The sequence below is a fragment of the Lemur catta genome, chromosome 2 (genome assembly GCF_020740605.2).
Source record: "Lemur catta isolate mLemCat1 chromosome 2, mLemCat1.pri, whole genome shotgun sequence".
Lineage (NCBI taxonomy): Eukaryota > Metazoa > Chordata > Mammalia > Primates > Lemuridae > Lemur > Lemur catta.
This window is the reverse complement of record NC_059129.1, coordinates 44021901-44039578: the sequence shown is the minus strand read 5'-3', so window position 1 is coordinate 44039578 and position 17678 is coordinate 44021901. Positions and strand designations below refer to the sequence as shown.

Below are 17678 nucleotides of genomic sequence, written 5' to 3'. Positions count from 1 at the left end.
CCCGGGTGGTGCCGGAGACGGGGAGGGGGCTGGGGAGGAGGGTCCACACTGCCCATCTGTTCCCTGGGGGTGGCTGGGTGTCACTACAGGAGGCAGGGGCACCTCAAAGGCAGCCCTACCTCTGCCTGGGGCGGGTGCAGGTGGGGGCAGTGGGGGCAGGAGGGTGCTCTGCAGCTGGCGAGCTAGGTGGGAGGAGGCCTGGGTCTGCTCTGCTGCTGAGAGGCTGTGGGACCCCCAGGCCTGTACCCATCTGGAGCCAGCGTCCCAGGCTACTGGGGAGAAGGGACTTGCTGCACCCCTGCCCCCTGCCTCCTGGGCGTCCGTCCTCAGGGGTAGAGTGGGGGGCGGGGAGCTGGAAGTGGGGCTCTGCCTCCTTTGAGTTGAGCAGGAGGAAGGAGCCTGAGCCCGCAGGGAGCTATGGGAACAGAGTCTGCTGGGCGGGGACAGGAAGTGCTGCCTGGGGGTGCAGGAAGGACGAAATGACCCCTCAGGGCCCCTCTTGACACCCGAGTGCAACCCCTAACCCCGGGCTGAATCATCTCATCCACCTGGGGATTTTCCCTGGGCTGGGATCTTGTAGCTCTTTATGTAAACTGAGGCACCCAGAGGCTCCTGGGGTGTGTCTGTGTGTATTCATGTGTATATGTGTGTATGTGTTTATATGCGTGTACATGGGTTTACATGTTTGTGGGGGATTGGGGTGTCCCTGGAGACCACTGGGTGCAGGACCAGCTGGGAGACTTCCTGGAGGAGGAGGGTTGATGCTGCCACACCAGTCCCTTCTCGACCTGATGCCAGCCTCACCCCTGCTGGGGAGGGACAGGATCAGGGAGAGCTGAGTGGGAGGCAGGTGGCATCGGGACCCTGGCTGGAGCCAGAGGCAGGGCCGACCAATCACTTGCCCACCCGTCTGGGCCTCAGTTTTCTCCTCTGCTGAGTGAGGCTAGGACCTGTGCTGTCAATGGCACGGGGTCTGCTGCAGGGTGAGAGGAGGCAGTGCCCACGGGGAGGGTGCACGGGGGGGTGCCAAGCTGTGTGGACTGAGGGAGGTTGGCGCGTGGGGGTGTGGTGCTGGCTGGGCAGGTGGGTGCCAGCCGCCCCTCTCAGCAGCCCCTCTCGCCCACCAGATACCCCAGATCAGCTACGCCTCCACAGCCCCCGACCTGAGTGACAACAGCCGCTATGACTTCTTCTCCCGCGTGGTGCCCTCGGACACGTACCAGGCCCAGGCCATGGTGGACATCGTGCGTGCCCTCAAATGGAACTACGTGTCCACGCTGGCCTCGGAGGGCAGCTATGGCGAGAGTGGCGTGGAGGCCTTCATCCAGAAGTCCCGCGAGGATGGTGAGTCAGGCGCCTGGCTGCAGGGTCATGCTGGGCACAGGGTGGGGGTGGGGGTGTCGCAGCACAGTGACCAAGCGGTCTGGCCGTCCCCACGTGGGCCTCAGCCTCTTCTTTTAGCAGTGGGGTTTGGCCCATGGCCTCGCTGGGCGCTGGGTAGGTGGCATATGCGGTGGGCGGGAGGCCTTGGTGGACGTGGCTGTGTAGATGAAGGGACGGTCAACACTCTGGCGTGGGGGCCAGGGGCCAGCACCCCCTCAGAATAGAGGAAGGGAGGGGTGCTAACAGAGGGGCCTTGTTTGAGGGGGTGTCAGGGACAGGGGAGGTGGGTGCCAGCCAGGCTGGCTCTCGGAGCAAGGGTGCTGGAGGAGTGGGGAATTTGGAGTCCCTGCAGCGGAGCTGTCTGTGGTGGGCTGAGGGGCTGGGCGGGTATGTCTCCCATTAGCAGGGGCCTGCGCTGGTTTGGGCCCAGTGAGGGAGGTGTCCCCGTGGGTGGGGTCTGAGGAGCTCCGGCAGGGGATTCGCTCTCCTCGAGGTCTCCCCCACGTTCCTTGATGCCACTTGCCCCCATTAAACTCACTGCATTACCTGAAACTGCTGTCCTCAGACACTCCAGTGACAGAGCTTCCAGGCACTGCCAGCGATAAGCGGCTGAGTGGTAACAAGGGCTAACACCTTGGCAGGCGACAGCAGCAGCCTAGCAGGGCCCCGCGGCCTGGGTCGCTGGCGGGCTCCGTGTTGATGGTGCTGCAGAGGCAGCCTGCATGGGCGGTGGCTGTGGCCATCCGGGGGGCAGCAGGCAGGGCCCTGGGCTGGGGACTCCACCTGGGTCAGGGGGAGCTGAGAGGGGACAGCTCATGGAGGGCTGTGGGCTTCTTGGGCCCCTGTCTTGAGTCCCCCGTCTTGGGGGGAAGCAGGGAGGCCCTCCCCCTCCTGCAGGCCCGCCTCCCTGCAGAGAGGGCCCCTCTGGCCTGCCTGGCCTCTCCCAAGGCCCTGTCTCTAAACAGCTCGCCTGGCGCCCTCGACCTTGGGTGATGGCGTCTGTATATTTATACCCTCATGGCCCCAGGACTCTAATTGCTTTTCCTAAGGACCACAGAGTGTCCAGAGGCTGGCGTTGGTAACACCCTGCGGGCATAATCCTGCTATAAGTCTCGGATAAGCCCCTTTAATTGTGCAGCTGAAGCTGCTTGGGTGCCTGCACCCAGTGGGGGGGTGGCGGGTAGCGGGAAGTGGGGCAGCGCTGGCTGATGGCCGAGGCTCCAGGCCACCCCCACCCCAGCGGCTGGGCCAGAGAGGGAAGCAGGGTAAGCAGGAGCCCCCCAACTCTGGGCCGGCTGGCAGCAGCACCCTGGGCCACTGGCTGACCCTGGCAGAGCCCCAGGGCCAGGGCCCCAGCCCCCGCCCTCTGGCTGCCCACGTGTCCTTTCTCCCTTTGCGAGATGCGGGCACCTCCCTCTGGGCTGTGCCCCCACCCCGCTCTGCTGGTTCTTGTCCTCTCCAGTGGCTTGTACCCTTCTCCAAATAAGCCCCCTGCCTTTTCTGTTTATGGTATGGCCTCTGCAGGATCTGGGGACAAAGGCACAGTATGAGGGAAGGGACCGAGGGTCCAGAGTCTTACAGTTCAATGTGTGCAGTCCCTGCCCTCAGGGACCTAGAAGCCAGTCCCGCTCTCATGTGGCCCTCCCTCTGTGCCCAGCACCGCCGTCCCAGGCAGGCCTCCGTGCCCTCCGAGGCGGGCGCTGCTTTGCCTCGTTTTACAGAAGCAGCTCGGGCACCAGGTCACATGGCAAGTTAGAGGTGGAGAAGGGATTTGAACCGAAGCAGGCTGGCTCCGGGGCTAGAGGTCGCAGCTGTTTTGTGTTCTTACCTACTCTGTCTTCTGCCCCCTTGCTGAGACCCACGTGGGCCACCCCTGTGGAAATGCTGGTTGTGACAGGGGCACACACAAAGCCTGGACGGTCAGGAGAGGCATGGAATGGGGTCAGGGCACTGTGTTTTGGCTGCAGGTAAGACTGTTGTTTGCAATTTTTATAAACTGCTGATCAGGTGTCGGGTGGTTAGAAAAAATAAAATCTACCCAAGATTTTTTTAAAGGATCTCACAGTCTAGAAAAATAAGAGAACCCGCCACTGAGCCGGGCCTGTAGCTCTGGTGCTCCTGTGCTGGCAGAGGGGCCCGTCAGTACCCGCCGCCCCCCGCGTGCCGTCCCCACCTGGCCCAGGGCCTGGCTTCCCACTCGGCTGGGCCTCCGAGTCCCCAGACCCTCCCGCAGCCACCCATGCCAGGGTGCGACAGCCCCTAGGGCCTGGCTGGGCCTGCCCGGGGTCCAGGCAGCTAGGTGTCCTCGCCACACCCGCTGAATGAAATTTGATTTGGAAGAACGTCTTTAGGCGGGTGGAAAGGAAAGGAGGCAGCGAGCCGAGCTCCAGATGGCCAAACTGAAATCAGAATTGAGCAGCCGGTAGAAAGAGGCCGCTGTACCTTGTAGCCTAATCCCTGCGAAAGATTAAAGATGTCTTTGGCCGTATATTGTATTGATTCGTCCTCTGAAGTATAAATCATCTGTGAGTTGCTCGGAGGAGTGCTGGGGAGGGGTGGCGGGAAGGGCACACTCGCCAGGCTGGGTGTGCACCTCCAAGTTGTGGTGAGTGCCTACTGTGTGCTGGGCTCGGGGTCCTTCAGAGGAGCCCAATTATACCCATTTTATAGATGAGGAAAGTGAGGCCAGAGAGGGTAGGTCACTTTCCCAAGGCCACACAGCCAGAATGTGGAGGAGCTGGGATGGTAACCTAGCTCTGTCCTGTGGGCAGGGAGCCCCCGGATGGTGCTTGAGATGGCCCATCGCCCACCGGGCCATTGGCGTTTGCTACTCCCACCCTGTCCACTCATGCTTGGGGCAATCCTGCGGCCCTGGACTGAGCCCCGCGTGTCAGACTATCATGGGCCTTGCTGATAGCTCTGTGGGCCAGGTGTTTCTGTCCCCATTTTGCAGATGGGAGAACTGAGACTCAGAGACGTGAGATGGCTTGCCCAGGGTTGCACAGTGAGGTGTCGGAGCAGGACTTGGAGTTAGGGCTGTCAGACCTGGTCCTGTGCCCCACACACTCGTCTCCTCCAGCTGCGTGCAGAAGCAGCAGTGCGTGGCTCTGTCAGACGTGGACTCTAGCTTGGCCACGTACTGGCTATGTGGTCTGGGAAAGTCACTCAGCCATTCTGGGCTCAGGTTTCTCATCTGTGAAATGGGGATAAAACAGGTTGTTGTCAGAGTGAAACGTGCTCCGAGCACATGGAGGTGGGAGCTCAGGAATGCACACTGGAAGGTTATTACTCAGAGTCCCAGCCCTCCCTGGTCCCCGGCCAGTCCTGGGGAGACCCAGGGAGTACTGGAAGACCCAAGGGCCATGCTGTGCCCTAAGCAGGCTGCAGGCATGTCCAGGGACAGGGCTAGGGACAGAACCGCAGGAGCCCAGGCTAGCCTGGTTCTTCCAGGGTAGCTGGTGTGGTGGTGAGAGGTGGCCAGGGCAGGACACGTGTGTGCGTGTGGGCCTGCTGGCTGTGGCCAGGGCTGCGGCTGCCCCAGGGAAGGCAAGGAGGCTGCCCTTCCCTCCTTAGCAGCACAACCAGGCCAGGATTAGACATGCAGAGCAGGCCTCGCCTGGGCTCTGGAGATAATGCGGGTGAGTCACCTGAGGATGGGGAGAGACAGGCGGCGGGCGAGGGGGTGGCACAAATGTGGGCGCAGATGTGGCGGTGCCCCCTGGTGCCCCCTGGCACCCCTGCCCACCATCCTGGGTACTCCTAGGGTTTGGGATCTGGAGCATGAACTTTTATATCCCTTTTACCTTTCCATACCTGTGGCATGCTATTGTGAGCCTCAGTTTACCTGCACTAATGTCCCCATTTCACAGATGAGGAAAACCAAAGCTCAGGATGTTAAGGGGCTTGGCTAAGGTCACATGAAAGTGGCAAGTGTCAGAGCCCAGGGCTCCCATGTGAGTAGCTGGCGAGGGGGTGATATTAGTAGGTAACAGCGATGGAGCCCTCCTCTGGCCTGGGTTAATACATATGACCTCATTTCACTCTCATGACAGCTCCACCGTACAGATGGGCGGACTGAGGCTCAGAGAGGTTAAGTAGCTCTCCTGAGGCCACACAGCTAGAAAGGAGCAGGGGCAGGATTTGACTCTAGCAGATGGTTGCTGCAGCCCCTGAGCGGTGCCACCTCCGGTGCACATGGCAGGAAGGCCTCTCCGTGGGGTCACCCCGGGAGTGAATCCAGCACGCCTGCGCACGTCCAGGCCTGGGCCCCAAGGGTGGGAACAAGAGGGCCTCTCTGGGTGTGGCGGAAAGAAGCGTAAGGACTCAGGCCTGGTCCTTGGGGGAAGTCGTATCCCCACGCGGGAAGTTCCGGAGCCTCTCCTCCTGCCTGCGTCGTCCCTGCGTCCCCCATTGGTATTCCAGAGGCGCGGGTGAGTCGAGCTGTGGCTGCTCCGACCTCCAGCTCCGACTCCCAGGGCTGAGCACCAGACCTGCATTTAGATGCCTCAGGGCCCGGCTGGGCGAGGGTGCTGGGGTGGCCGAGGCCGGGCCGGCGGCTCCGCGTGCAGCCGGGCTGTGCAGCTCTCCAGGCACAGCTTCCCTGGCTGCACACGGGCACCCGCCCGTGCAGGATCTGTGCTACCCGGAGGGGCTCTGGGACGTTGGCCCAGGGAACCCCTAGGATCCAGAGACTCCTCAGGGTGGCACTTGGGGGGCCCACTGCCCTTTCTGCTGCCTTTCCCTCACTCCCTGACCTCGTTGCCTCCCTCGCTCTGTCCCCCACACCAGCCTCCTCCCGTTCCTCAAATGCACCGAGCACAAGCCCACCTCAGGGCCTTTGCACCAGCTGGCCTCTCTGCTGGGGAAGCTCTTTCTCCGCCTGTCCGGGCAGCCCACATCCTCTGTGCATTCAGGTGTCTTCTCGGACATCCCCTCTTCAGAGAGGCCTCCCTGACCTCCCTGTTGGGAACAGCCCCTTCCCCGGGAAGCTCTGCGTTCCCGGGACCCTGCTCTATTTTTCTTTATGCACCAGACTAGAAAATTTTTATTTGTTTATGGTCCATGAGGGCAGAGACTTTTGCCTGTTTTGTGCTCTGCTGCATCTCTAGCAGCTAGGGCAGCCCTGGCACCAGCAGCTGCTCAGCAACTGTTTGTGAATGTCACAAAACCCAGCCCCAGCGACTCGCTTCTTTAGCCCTTCTCCCAGCCACGAGGGCAAACCGACTGGCAGGGCGTAGGCACTGAGGCTGGCTCAGGCTGCCTGGGACCCCCAGGCTGCTCCCACCCTCTAGTGGCTCACTGAGGACAGAAATCCTTTCCTGGAGGCACAGGGCAGGGAGTGGGGAGGCAGGGTCCATCAGCGCTACGTTGCGGGGACATGTGGGCTCGCTCCCCTCAGTCCTCACTGTGGTCCGGCCCGGTGCCTCTTCCTGCGGCGTGTGCCCTGGAGGTCAGGCGTGCAGGAGGCTCTCCCAGCTGGCCCTGCGGTCAGGCCCTCTCGGGGGCGTGGGAGGGACAGTGCTCAGCCGGACCGGCACCTGCTCTGCATGCAGTAGGTGCTCTGCGCCTGAGCAACCAGGTAAAGGGTTGTGATGACGCACCGGCTGAGGCGAAGAGACACGCTGCAGGGCCCAGTGCTGCAGCCCAGCGGGGCGCGGGGAAGGGAGGAAGGGCGTGCGGGGTGCGGGACAGCATGAGCTGTTGGACGTAGGAATGGACAAAGCAGATGGCATCCAGGGAGGGGCTTGGCCTGGTGCTGGTGGCTGTGGGGCTGAGGAAAGTTTCTTTTAGGACAAACCCTGTATTTTAAAAAATTTTTTGGCATGTGGGGCTGTGCCTGCTTGGCTGAGGGAGTATATGGGTGCATGCCCATATATCCCACCTGTTGCGCCCACCCGCTCGGGGCCCTGAGGGGTCCTCCCCACCCAGCAAGGCTCAGTGCTAAGCCCCTTCTCCCTGCGGGGCCTCCCTCATCTGCCCTCCCCCTTGGTGGAGCAGGTGGGGTTGGGGGCATCTTCCCCGGGCTCCCTGGGAAGCTCGGTCCCATGCGCCCCATGCTGCTGAAACTTCCCTCTGCCTCTTGCCCTGACTCGGGGCTCCCAGGGCAGGGAGGGACGGTCCCACTCAGCTCTGCCCCCACCCTCCCTGCATGTGGCAGGGCCTCAGTAGATGTTTGGTGACTGAGTAGACAGATGAGCACCCTGATGCCCTGGGGCATGTTACTGTCCTTCTGGGACTTCCTTCTTGCACTGTGGCAGGAGGGTAGTTTACCTCCAAGGTCAGGCCACGTGGACGGCTGTGTGGCCATTCACTCCAGCCTTCCTTCATACGAGCAAAGGCATGTTCCCCACTATTCTGGCCCGTCCTAGAGACACCCTCAGGTATTTGCCGAAAACTACTTACTTAGTGCGTCTCTCTGAGAGTGCCGGAAAGACAGACATCCCATGAGGCCTAAAGGAGCAGATGTCAAACAGTGGCACTCCAGGACTTGGTGTTTTTGTTCAGGAATGAAGGGGGCCCTGTGCGTGGTGGCAGAGGCTGTCAGGTGATTGGCAGGAGCCGAGGGCTGGGGGTGCAGCCAGGGGAGGGGGAGAGGCAGGAAGGGGCACTGCCACTGGCTTTAGCTTGGTATATCTGAGTGTTGGTGGCTTTTAGCAGCTTCTGGGGGAGATCTCTGTACTCTCCCACGGGTGCCTTCTGGAGTCACGACCTGGGGACCCTGCAGCCCGAGGCCCAGTGTGCTGTACCCCCTGACCATTCTCCTAGGACAGGGGTGGGCCCTGCCACACCGCCAGTCACCCCCATTCTTGACCTGAAACCCATTGTTCTTCCCCTGCCCTTGTCTGCTGCCTGGTCACTCTGCCGTGGGTGGAAATTAAGTGGACCTGGCATGGCGCCCCCTCCAAGCCACGAGGCCCACTGCGTGCCAGCTGGGCCTCCTTGCCAGGGCTTGGAGACTGGCAAGGTGTTTGCATTAGTGTGGCTGCTTGCGATTGCCAGGCCAGTCTCTGTCCCGCTGTGAGGTGAGCCCTGTGCTTGCCTGGCCGCCGGGGGCCGCTCGGATTCCTCTGCACTCTGGCCTGCGCAGGGCCTGACAGCTCTGGGTTTTGTGCGTCCCCTGGGTTGGGTGTCATCAGGCCTGCTGCTTTTCTTTCAGTGCGGCCCCCTTCCTGGCTCTCTCGGCCTCGACTCTGGTGTGCTCGCCCTGGCACACCATGATGGGGACACGCTCCCGTCTGCGTTCACCTCTAAGCTTGACGGGGACGACAGGAGGGAGATGTCAGACGCTGAGCCCTTCTGCCCTGAATTTGCATCCCTTCCCTCTCGGACAGGAAGCCGCGTTTTCTTTCACCGGACTCCTCTGTGGAACGTGTTTGAAGATTCCTTTGGGGTTTAAAAAAATTCCCTTTGCTGCTTGCAGCCCCTTTGTGGCTTTGCCCCTCCGAATCCTGTCCTTCTCCCAGTGACGCAGGGCAGCGTAGTGGCTGGAAGCCCAGATGCTGGGGCAGATGGCCTGGGTTCAAATCTTGCCTCTGCTACCATGACTGCACCACCTTCAAGGGCACTGCGCCTCAGTTTCCACCCCTGTCAAATGGGGATGTCAATAATGTAATACCTCCCCTACAGGTTGCTGAGAGGCTGAGCGAGCTCACACGTGTAAAGTACCTGCCAGGCGGGCCAGGCGCTGCAGTAGTGGGCGTGTGGCGCTGGGCTGGGGCTTGGGGCTCTGTCTCTGGGTGGCTGTGTGACTCCGGGCCAGTAACCATCCCTCTCTGGGCCCCAGCTTTATCCACAGCGTGAGGTAATGCATCAGGGCGTAGGTCCTCACACGCCTCACCGACCTCTCTTGGCTCTTCCGGCCCTCCTTGCCAGGCGGAGGTCGAGTCCCACGCTGGCGGCCGGCGGCCCGCGTGTCTGCTGTTCCGGGCCCAGACCTGAGTCCGCCGGCAGCCACTTCCACACGGCTCCCTCGGCCCCTTCGGGCTCCTTGGTTTCCTTACCTCTGACGCTTCTGATAGATCTCTAACCCTGTGGAGAACCGTTTTCCTCCAGTTCCTTCCTTGCCGTCGTTCCTTTCCCCTCCCCTGTACGGAGCCTTTTCCCTTGGAGCACCCTGGGCTCCATGCCCAGGTCCACACTGGACAGGGGACGCGTCGGTTTCCTCCCCTGCCTGAGGGGAGTGGCGGAGCGCTGGGGCCCTGGCGTCCGTCCGGGAAGCAGTTTGCTGACGGCTGCTGCAGACCGCTTTCCTGGTGGGGGCGGGCCCCTGCGCCCCCAGCCTGCACCCTGAGCCCCATTTGCTGCCTTCTGCGTGGCTCGGGGGGGAACCACGTGTGAACCCACTGCGCCCTTCCTCGTCTTACCTTCTCCACTGGGGTTGCCTGCTCGGGCCAGCCCGGGGCCACTGAGTGCCTGGGGCGGGCGGGGGGCCAGCAGCCTGTTTCCCCATCTCAGCCCCATCCCTGACCACTACGTGACCTTATGCAAGTCACTTCCCCTCTCTGGTCCTCCAGTTTCTCATGTGTAAGACCAGGAAGGGCTGGCTGCGTGCTTTCCTCCACGGGCCCATGTACGTGGTCCCGCAGGGGGGCGTGCAGCCTTTCTGCCTCGCCAGCCCGTGCCCGCCCACCCAGTCCCTCACCCACAGCCCTTAAGCCCGGTCAGGCTCTGCCTGCTGTGCCAGCCCCTCAGCCAGCCCGGCCCGGCCTGTGTAAAGACCCCTGTAAGAGTCTCCCTGTGTTTTATGCACACATTTCTAGGTGGTGTTTCATTAATCGTTGTCACAGAAGCTGCCAGGCCCTGGCCCCAGCCCCAGCCCTGGGAATTGTCCCCACTTTACAGAGGAGGTGACTACAGGCCCGGCTGCCCAAGGGCTTGCCCAGGCCCTCACAGCTTGTTAGGCAGAGCTGGGCTTTGTCCCCAGGTCTGTGTGACGCAAAACTGGCTCTTGCTCTGGAGCTTGAGGGGAGGAAGGGTGAGCCGCTTTGTGATGGGGTGTCTGGTTCCCTTTGCCCAGCCTTCCCAGGGGAGCCCTGGCCGGTCAGATGGACAGAGGCCCCTCGGAGGCCAGCAGCTCTTCTCCGGACGGGGGAGGGCAGAGGCGGGGAGGCTCCTGGGTCGGGCAGGGCAATCGGAGGGGCCTGAGGTTCCCTACCTGGTCCTCGGCCTGTAGGACCCTGGCATTGCGGGGGAGAGAGAGTGTGTGTGTGTGTGTGTGTGTGTGTGTGTTGTGTGTGTGTGTGAGAGAGAGAGGTGGGTCAGGAGTCATCAGGTCACGTGTGACTCCCACGTGAGCATGGACAAGCCTGAGGGGGGCCACACCCCCGCTGCCACTCCTTGGGCACCGGCTCCCCTCCTGCTCCTGGGCTTTCAGGGACTCGCGAGGGCTGACCTGGGCCTCCTGGTCCTGCAGACCGGCCCCAGCAGTGGGGCTGGCAAGGAGGGAGCGGGGCATTTCTTTCTTCTGCCCTTCAGCACTTTCATCCCTGGCCTCAGAGTAATGCATTCTTCTGCTTAATGAATATTTATTGAGCACCAAGTGTGTGCCAGGCATTGGACCAGGACACTGGGGACCCACAGTGGCCTAAGCAGATGAAGAGCGCGTGCTGGCCTGGTAGGGCTCACACCGGGGGAGGGGGCCGGGCAGCCTCCGGACAACAAGCAGTACGTTACTGTGTCACGTCACTCCAGGCGGGAGCCGGCAGACCCTGCGGTGAAGAACAAGTGTGTGAGTGCGCAGAGGGCGCAGGTAGGGGAGACGGCTCGCTGCCAGGTGACCCACCTTTCGTCCCTCACCCTGCCCTTCTGCAGGGGTGACGTTTGGCAGAGCCCCAGCTGAGCGACGCGTGAACCCAGCGGGGCCTGTGGGAAGGTGCCCCAGGCAGGGGGACCAGCAAGTGCAAAGACCCTGAGTGGCACCTGCCTGGCCAGGAGGCAGGAGCTGCATGAGTGAGGTGGAGAGAAGTAGAAGAGGGGGCAGGTCACCTGGGGCCTCTGGGCCCCTGCGGGAACACTGACTTTTGCTCTGAGTGAGATGGGAGCCAGGAAGGGTTGTGAGCAGAGGAGGGACGTGAGTGGACTTAGGCTTAATAGTTGTGGCTGTTGTATAGGGGACAGAGTGGGGCCTGGGACAGTGAGGAGGCTACTGTGGTCCTGGCAAGAGGCGACAATGGCTTGTACCAGGGAGTGGCGAGAAGGGACAGCTTTGGGGTGAATCTGAAGCTTGAAGCTGGTGCCCACAGGGCTTGCTCCTGGTTGCATATGGCCACCGGGCAGGGGATGGGGCACTGCCCAGGCAAGGCCAGCACTCCTGGCCTCAGCACCACGGACAGTGGCATCAAGGCCGGATGTCCCGGGAAGCCCTGGTTGGCTCCAGCCCACCAAAGGGCCCCTTCTTGGGCCAGTCCCGTGGGGGTGAGCAGAACCTCATCTGTAAAGGCAGGTTCCTTCTTCTCCATTTTGTTACCAATTTCTTTTTTAGTTGAGTATGTTTATTTCTGGGCATTGCTGCTGGTTATTGTAAGAATGACAGAAACAGCTAAGTTAGCTGTCAGAAAGTCTAAGTAAGGGCTGGAGGGTGAGGGGCTGCCTCCGAGACCTCAGACCCTGAGGGTGGGCACTTGGCCTCTTCCTGGTTGGGGCTGTCCCTCTCTGCCCTGTGGCTGTCCCCTCCTTTCTCCCGGCCTCTATGCTGCATAATATCTGTGCCCCGTTTTGCCTTAGACAGAATGATCACATGGATATTCTATGCAAATGCTCCTTTTTAATGAGCCAGAAGGAAAGCTAACGACTCTTGCAGACGTCTTGGGGCCCAGGGAGGCCTTGAGATGGGGGGAGGAAGCAGGACAAAGTGACAAGCTGAGTGTGGCATGGTGGGGGCTGCAGAGGGGTGGAGGAGGGGCAGCAGGGCCCTGGCCACCTCCCAGAGCCTCTCTGCCACCCGTTTTACAGACAGGAAACAGACTTCGAGAGCAGAGGCACCTTGCCAGGTCACCCCAGAAGGTGGGAAGCAGAGTGAGCGCGAGATAGAAAGGTGGAGGCAGGGAGAGGATGGGGGCAGAAAGGGAAGGTGGAGGCACCTGGGACCAGGCTGTGGCTGGTGGGACTCAGTTTCCTTATTTGTAAAATAGTTATAATACCCAGGACAGGGGTTGACTGGGCAGCCTCTGGCCCTGTGGGTGCTCAGTAATTGTTGCTGAATTAGTGACTGCTCTGTGACCGGCAGCGTGTATATCCGGGGCCCAGCAGTGGCCGCTCCCTGTAGTGAGAGGCTGGGAGGCACAGAGGCATCTAGTCCGATAACTTCCATTCGCTGTGCTAAGTGCAAGTGACGGAGACATCAGCATGGTTATGAGCACCCAGGGGAGGAGGAGCCAGGGAACTCCCAGGAAGGCTTCCTGGAGAAGTGGGCCTGAGCCGAATCCTTAAGAACGGATGGGAATGACTTGAAGAAAAGAGTCTGGGAAGGCGCATTAGGCATCAAAGGCAGAGCGAACAGTCTGAGTAAAGGGCCGGGTGTGTGTTGGAAGCTGGGGGTGCCGTGGCGGTGGGGAGAGAGGGGAGGTGAGGCTGGGGAGCTGGAGGGGGCCCGTCCTGCAGGGCCTCAGGACGGGGCTGAGGAGTTTGGACTTGGTCCTGAGGGAGGAGAGAGCCACTGAGGGTGTGGGGGAGGGAAACGACCAGTGGGACAGGAGTCTCCGTGGAGGGGCTGGGCTGGGCGGGCTGGGGTTTGCTGTGTTAGCTGGCCACTGCCTGGCCGGGCTGGGCCGCCCCATGGGGACTGGGGGGGCCTGGGCAGCATGTGTGTGTGAGTGACAGGTGCTGTCAGCCACAGGCAATCACAGCCCCTCCCTGGGCCCCCGGTTTAGATAAGAAAAGCCCTCTTAATTCTGGGCAGACCCTGGGGGCACTTAGAAATATGTGGGTCACTTTGGATTATCACAGCGAGTTCCCAGGTCCCCAGAACATCCCCATACTGCAACAAGGAACAGTCTCATGCTGTGAAAAGTTGTCCCACCCCAAATGCCTGTTGAGAAAAGCCTGCAAGTGCTACCAGCCCCTCCCCCAGCATGCAGGAACAACACACCCCCTGCCCCTGCTCCCCAAGGCCCCCTGACCCTACTTGAGGCTGCTTCCAGGATCCAGGCCTGGAGTCCCCTTTCCCTGCCTACCTGGTCCCCTCCCCCTGCGCTGGCCGGAGGAGGAGGGGCAGGGGCTAGCACGGGAGAGGGGTCCGGGAGGACTTCATTACCCAGTGCCTGCTAGTAGCAGGCTGGGGGGACGGAGCCTGCCGCCGGCGGGGAGACATGCTTGGCCTGCCTGGGTAATTACATCTCAACATTTCATTTCACTTGTCAGTTTCCACTTCCCGGGGATGTGGGCTCCTAAATATTTCATCCCGGCCTGCAGCCGTCTGTCCCTCTCTGGCCAAACCGCAGGCCCAGCTGCTGGCCCCGACTCCGGCCCCTCCGTGCCCGACTGTGCCTGGCTCCTGCTATGGAGGGAGCTGGCCAGAGGTCGTCTCCGTGCCCCCGCACCCCCAGGTCTCTGCCACCAGCCCAGCGCTGGCTCCTGTTCCTAGGGTGTCTGGGGTGAAGAGGCCGGGAGACGACACTGCTGGAAATTAGACGCATATAACCAGTGCTGAGTGAGCACCTACTGTGTGCTCGGCACTCTGCTGGGTGCTGGCGGGTCAGGAACGGGAAAGACACAGTCTGCCCTTGAATGGGCTCCTGGGCTGGTGGAGGAAACCCACAATATCATATCATGATAGCAAACACTTACTGAGCATTAATGTGCCAGGCGCTGTTCAAAGCACCATATGTGTATTGACTCATTTATTCTTCACATACCCTTGTGAGGAGACAAAGTCCAGAGATGTTAAGTAACTTGTCCAAAGTCACACAGCTAAGAAGTGGCAGAGCTGGGATTTGAACCCAGGCAGCCTGGCCCAAGGCCTTGCCCTGGAGTATGCCAGTTGCACAGGTGACCACAGCACAAGGCAGAGGGTGGCAGGCGCCAGTGGAGAGGCACAGAGGGGTGCGATGAGCGCCCACTGCGAGAAGGAGCTGGGTTATTTCTTGGGGGAAGAGGCAGAGCAATCGTGCCCCTAGGCGGGCTGGGGTTGAGCAGATGGAGAAGCAGGAAGGGCTGTTGGCAGAGGGACCAGCACTGGCCAGAAGCCTGAGGGTGGGACAGTCTGGCTGAGCTGCAACAAGTGGTCCTGCTGTGGTAGAGGGGATGCCATGAGGCTGCAGAAGGGACCAAAAAGGTGACCTCATCCCCCAGGTGTGTCACCGGAGCCAGGGGCTGAGGACAAGAGAGTTGGGGGTCTTGTCCTGTAAGGGGTTCCTCCAGTGTCCTCAGCCAGGTTCCACAATGTCCCGGCCTTGACCGTGGCCCCAGGCAGGGACAGAGCTGTGCAGTCGGCTGAGGGCCCTGCTGGCTGCCGCACACTGCACGGCCCGTGGGTTGGACCGGGGTGACCTCGGCAGAGGACCTGACCTCCACTCCGCAGTCCGGGGTCTGGCTGCAGCTGGCCCCTGACCTGCTGTGCGAGCCCTGGGCAGACCCCGTTCCCTTCTCTGAGCTGAACCTGAGAAAGGGGTGGGGCTCCCCCATAAGGAATGCCCGGCCTCTGGTGGGGGGTGGGGGGAAGGGCCTGGGTGGGCAGGGCTGGTGGGCCGGGAACCAGCCATTTCTCTGTGCTCGGCCCCCTCAGGCCCTCTTGCCACCTCCTGCCTCCAAACGCCCTCACTTCCCTTTTCCATTATGTTTTCCGCCTTTCTCGCTTCAAAGGTGTTTTGCCTAAATGGGTTTGTGTTAAGATATTAAGTCGATCACTCAGCAAATTTCCCTTGCTCGAGCCTAGCGCCATGAATAATGCAGCTCCCAGCAGCCTGCCGGGCGCCCAGCGCCTCCTGGCCGGGACAGCGGGCTCAGTTCTGAGGTGGCGAGCCTCCCGGCTGGCTTGGCTGGGTCCCCAGGTACCCCCTAGAGGCCAGGCCTGTCCACAGGTGATCCGCTCTAATCCTCACAACAGCCCCGCTGTGTCTGGGGACAGGTTAGTACCATCTCATTGCACAGATGGGCAAGTGGAAGGTGGGGGGGGGCAACCTGGCTTTTATCATGAAGCACAGGAGAGTGAGATGGGACACAGGCCCTGACTGGGCCCAGACTCGGGCTCCTGTGTCACGCCAGTCCAGCTCTCTGATGCTGGTGTCCCCTCCTCTGCCCCACCAGCTGCGCCTGCACCCCCAGATCCCTACAGTGGTCGGGCTGGGTGGGGAGGGAGGGCCTGGTGTCAGAGGAAGGAGGTTTCAGAGGAGAGATGAGGACTTGCTTCAACATGGGGCCACGGAGCCTGCCCCATAAATGGTCTTCCACCCCCGATCCAGTCACTGGCCGTCCCCGGTCAGGCCCCACCCAGCCAGTGCAGAGCAGCAGAGCGGGGCAGGTGTTAGTGGTGCTGAGGTGCAAGCTCTGCCTGTGGATGCCGGGGGACCCTGGGTCCTCGTGTGAAAGGATTTCAGGTGAACTGGGGCAAACTGGGGCAAGTCTGGGAGACCGGAGGAAGATGGGCCTCAGGGCCACCGTGTGCACACGTGGCGACGGCGTGAGCTCCGTGAGGCTGCGTGGTGGTGGCGAGCAGGTGCCTCGCCGTAGCACTGCCCGCTCGCGCTGCGCTGCGTGGGGTTGCGTGTGCGTGTGTGTGTGTGTGTGTGACTGTGGGGCGTGTGTGTGTGTGTGTGTGACTGTGGGGCATGTGTGTGTGACTGTGGGGCATGGGTGTGTGTGGTGCGTGTGTCCCTGTGGGGCATGTGTGTGTGTGGTGCGTGTGTGACTGTGGGGAATGTGTGTGGTGCGTGTGACTGTGGGGCATGTGTGTGTGTGTATATGTGTGTGTGTGACTGTGGGGCATGTGTGTGTGTGTGTGTGTGTGTGTGTGACTGTGGGGCGAGTGTGTGTGTGCGTGTGTGACTGTGGGGCGTGTGTGTGTGTGCGTGTGTGACTGTGGGGCGTGTGTGTGTGTGTGTGTGTGACTGTGGGGCGTGTGTGTGTGTGTGACTGTGGGGCGTGTGTGTGTGTGTGTGACTGTGGGGCATGTGTGTGTGTGTGTGACTGTGGGGCGTGTGTGTGTGTGTCTTACTGTGGGGCATGTGTGTGACTGTGGGGCATGTGTGTGACTGTGGGGCGTGTGTGTGTGTGACTGTGGGGCATGTGTGTGTGACTGTGGGGCGTGTGTGTGTGTGTGACTGTGGGGCATGTGTGTGTGTGTGTGTGTGTGTGACTGTGGGGCATGTGTGTGTGACTGGGGCGTGTGTGTGTGTGTGTGTGTGACTGTGGGGCGTGTGTGTGTGTGTGTGACTGTGGGGCATGTGTGTGTGTGTGTGTGTGTGTGACTGTGGGGCATGTGTGTGTGACTGTGGGGCGTGTGTGTGTGTGACTGTGGGGTGTGTGTGTGTGTGTGTGACTGTGGGGCGTGTGTGTGTGTGACTGTGGGGCATGTGTGTGTGTGTGTGACTGTGGGGCGTGTGTGTGTGTGTGTGTGACTGTGGGGCATGTGTGTGTGACTGTGGGGCGTGTGTGTGTGTGACTGTGGGGTGTGTGTGTGTGTGTGACTGTGGGGCGTGTGTGTGTGTGTGACTGTGGGGCATGTGTGTGTGTGTGTGACTGTGGGGCGTGTGTGTGTGTGTGTGACTGTGGGGCGTGTGTGTGACTGTGGGGCGTGTGTGTGTGTGACTGTGGGGCATGTGTGTGACTGTGGGGCATGTGTGTGACTGTGGGGCGTGTGTGTGTGTGACTGTGGGGCGTGTGTGTGTGTGACTGTGGGGCGTGTGTGTGTGTGACTGTGGGGCATGTGTGTGTGTGTGTGTGTGTGACTGTGGGGCATGTGTGTGTGTGACTGTGGGGCGTGTGTATGTGTGTGTGTGACTGTGGGACGTGTGTGTGTGTGTGTGACTGTGGGGCGTGTGTGTGTGTGTTACTGTGGGGCATGTGTGTGACTGTGGGGCATGTGTGTGACTGTGGGGCATGTGTGTGTGTGTGTGTGACTGTGGGGCGTGTGTGTGTGACTGTGGGGCGTGTGTGTGTGTGTGTGTGTGACTGTGGGGCTTGTGTGTGTGTGTGTGTGTGACTATGGGGCATGTGTGTGTGTGACTGTGGGGCGTGTGTGTGTGTGTGACTGTGGGGCATGTGTGTGTGTGTGTGACTGTGGGGCGTGTGTGTGTGTGTGTGTGACTGTGGGGCGTGTGTGTGTGTGTGTGTTACTGTGAGGCATGTGTGTGACTGTGGGG

General features: G+C 61.3%; 1 protein-coding gene across 3 annotated transcripts in view; it reads left to right on the top strand.

The window, feature by feature from the left end:
• GRM4 (glutamate metabotropic receptor 4) overlaps positions 1–17678 on the top strand; it is a 113240-nt gene that overhangs the window by 49149 nt on the left and 46413 nt on the right. For all 3 annotated transcript variants that reach the window (XM_045543512.1, XM_045543513.1, XM_045543514.1), the window contains one exon: positions 1128–1344. In XM_045543512.1, coding sequence (XP_045399468.1) covers positions 1128–1344 — 217 coding nt within the window. The remainder of the gene's footprint in view (positions 1–1127; positions 1345–17678) is intronic.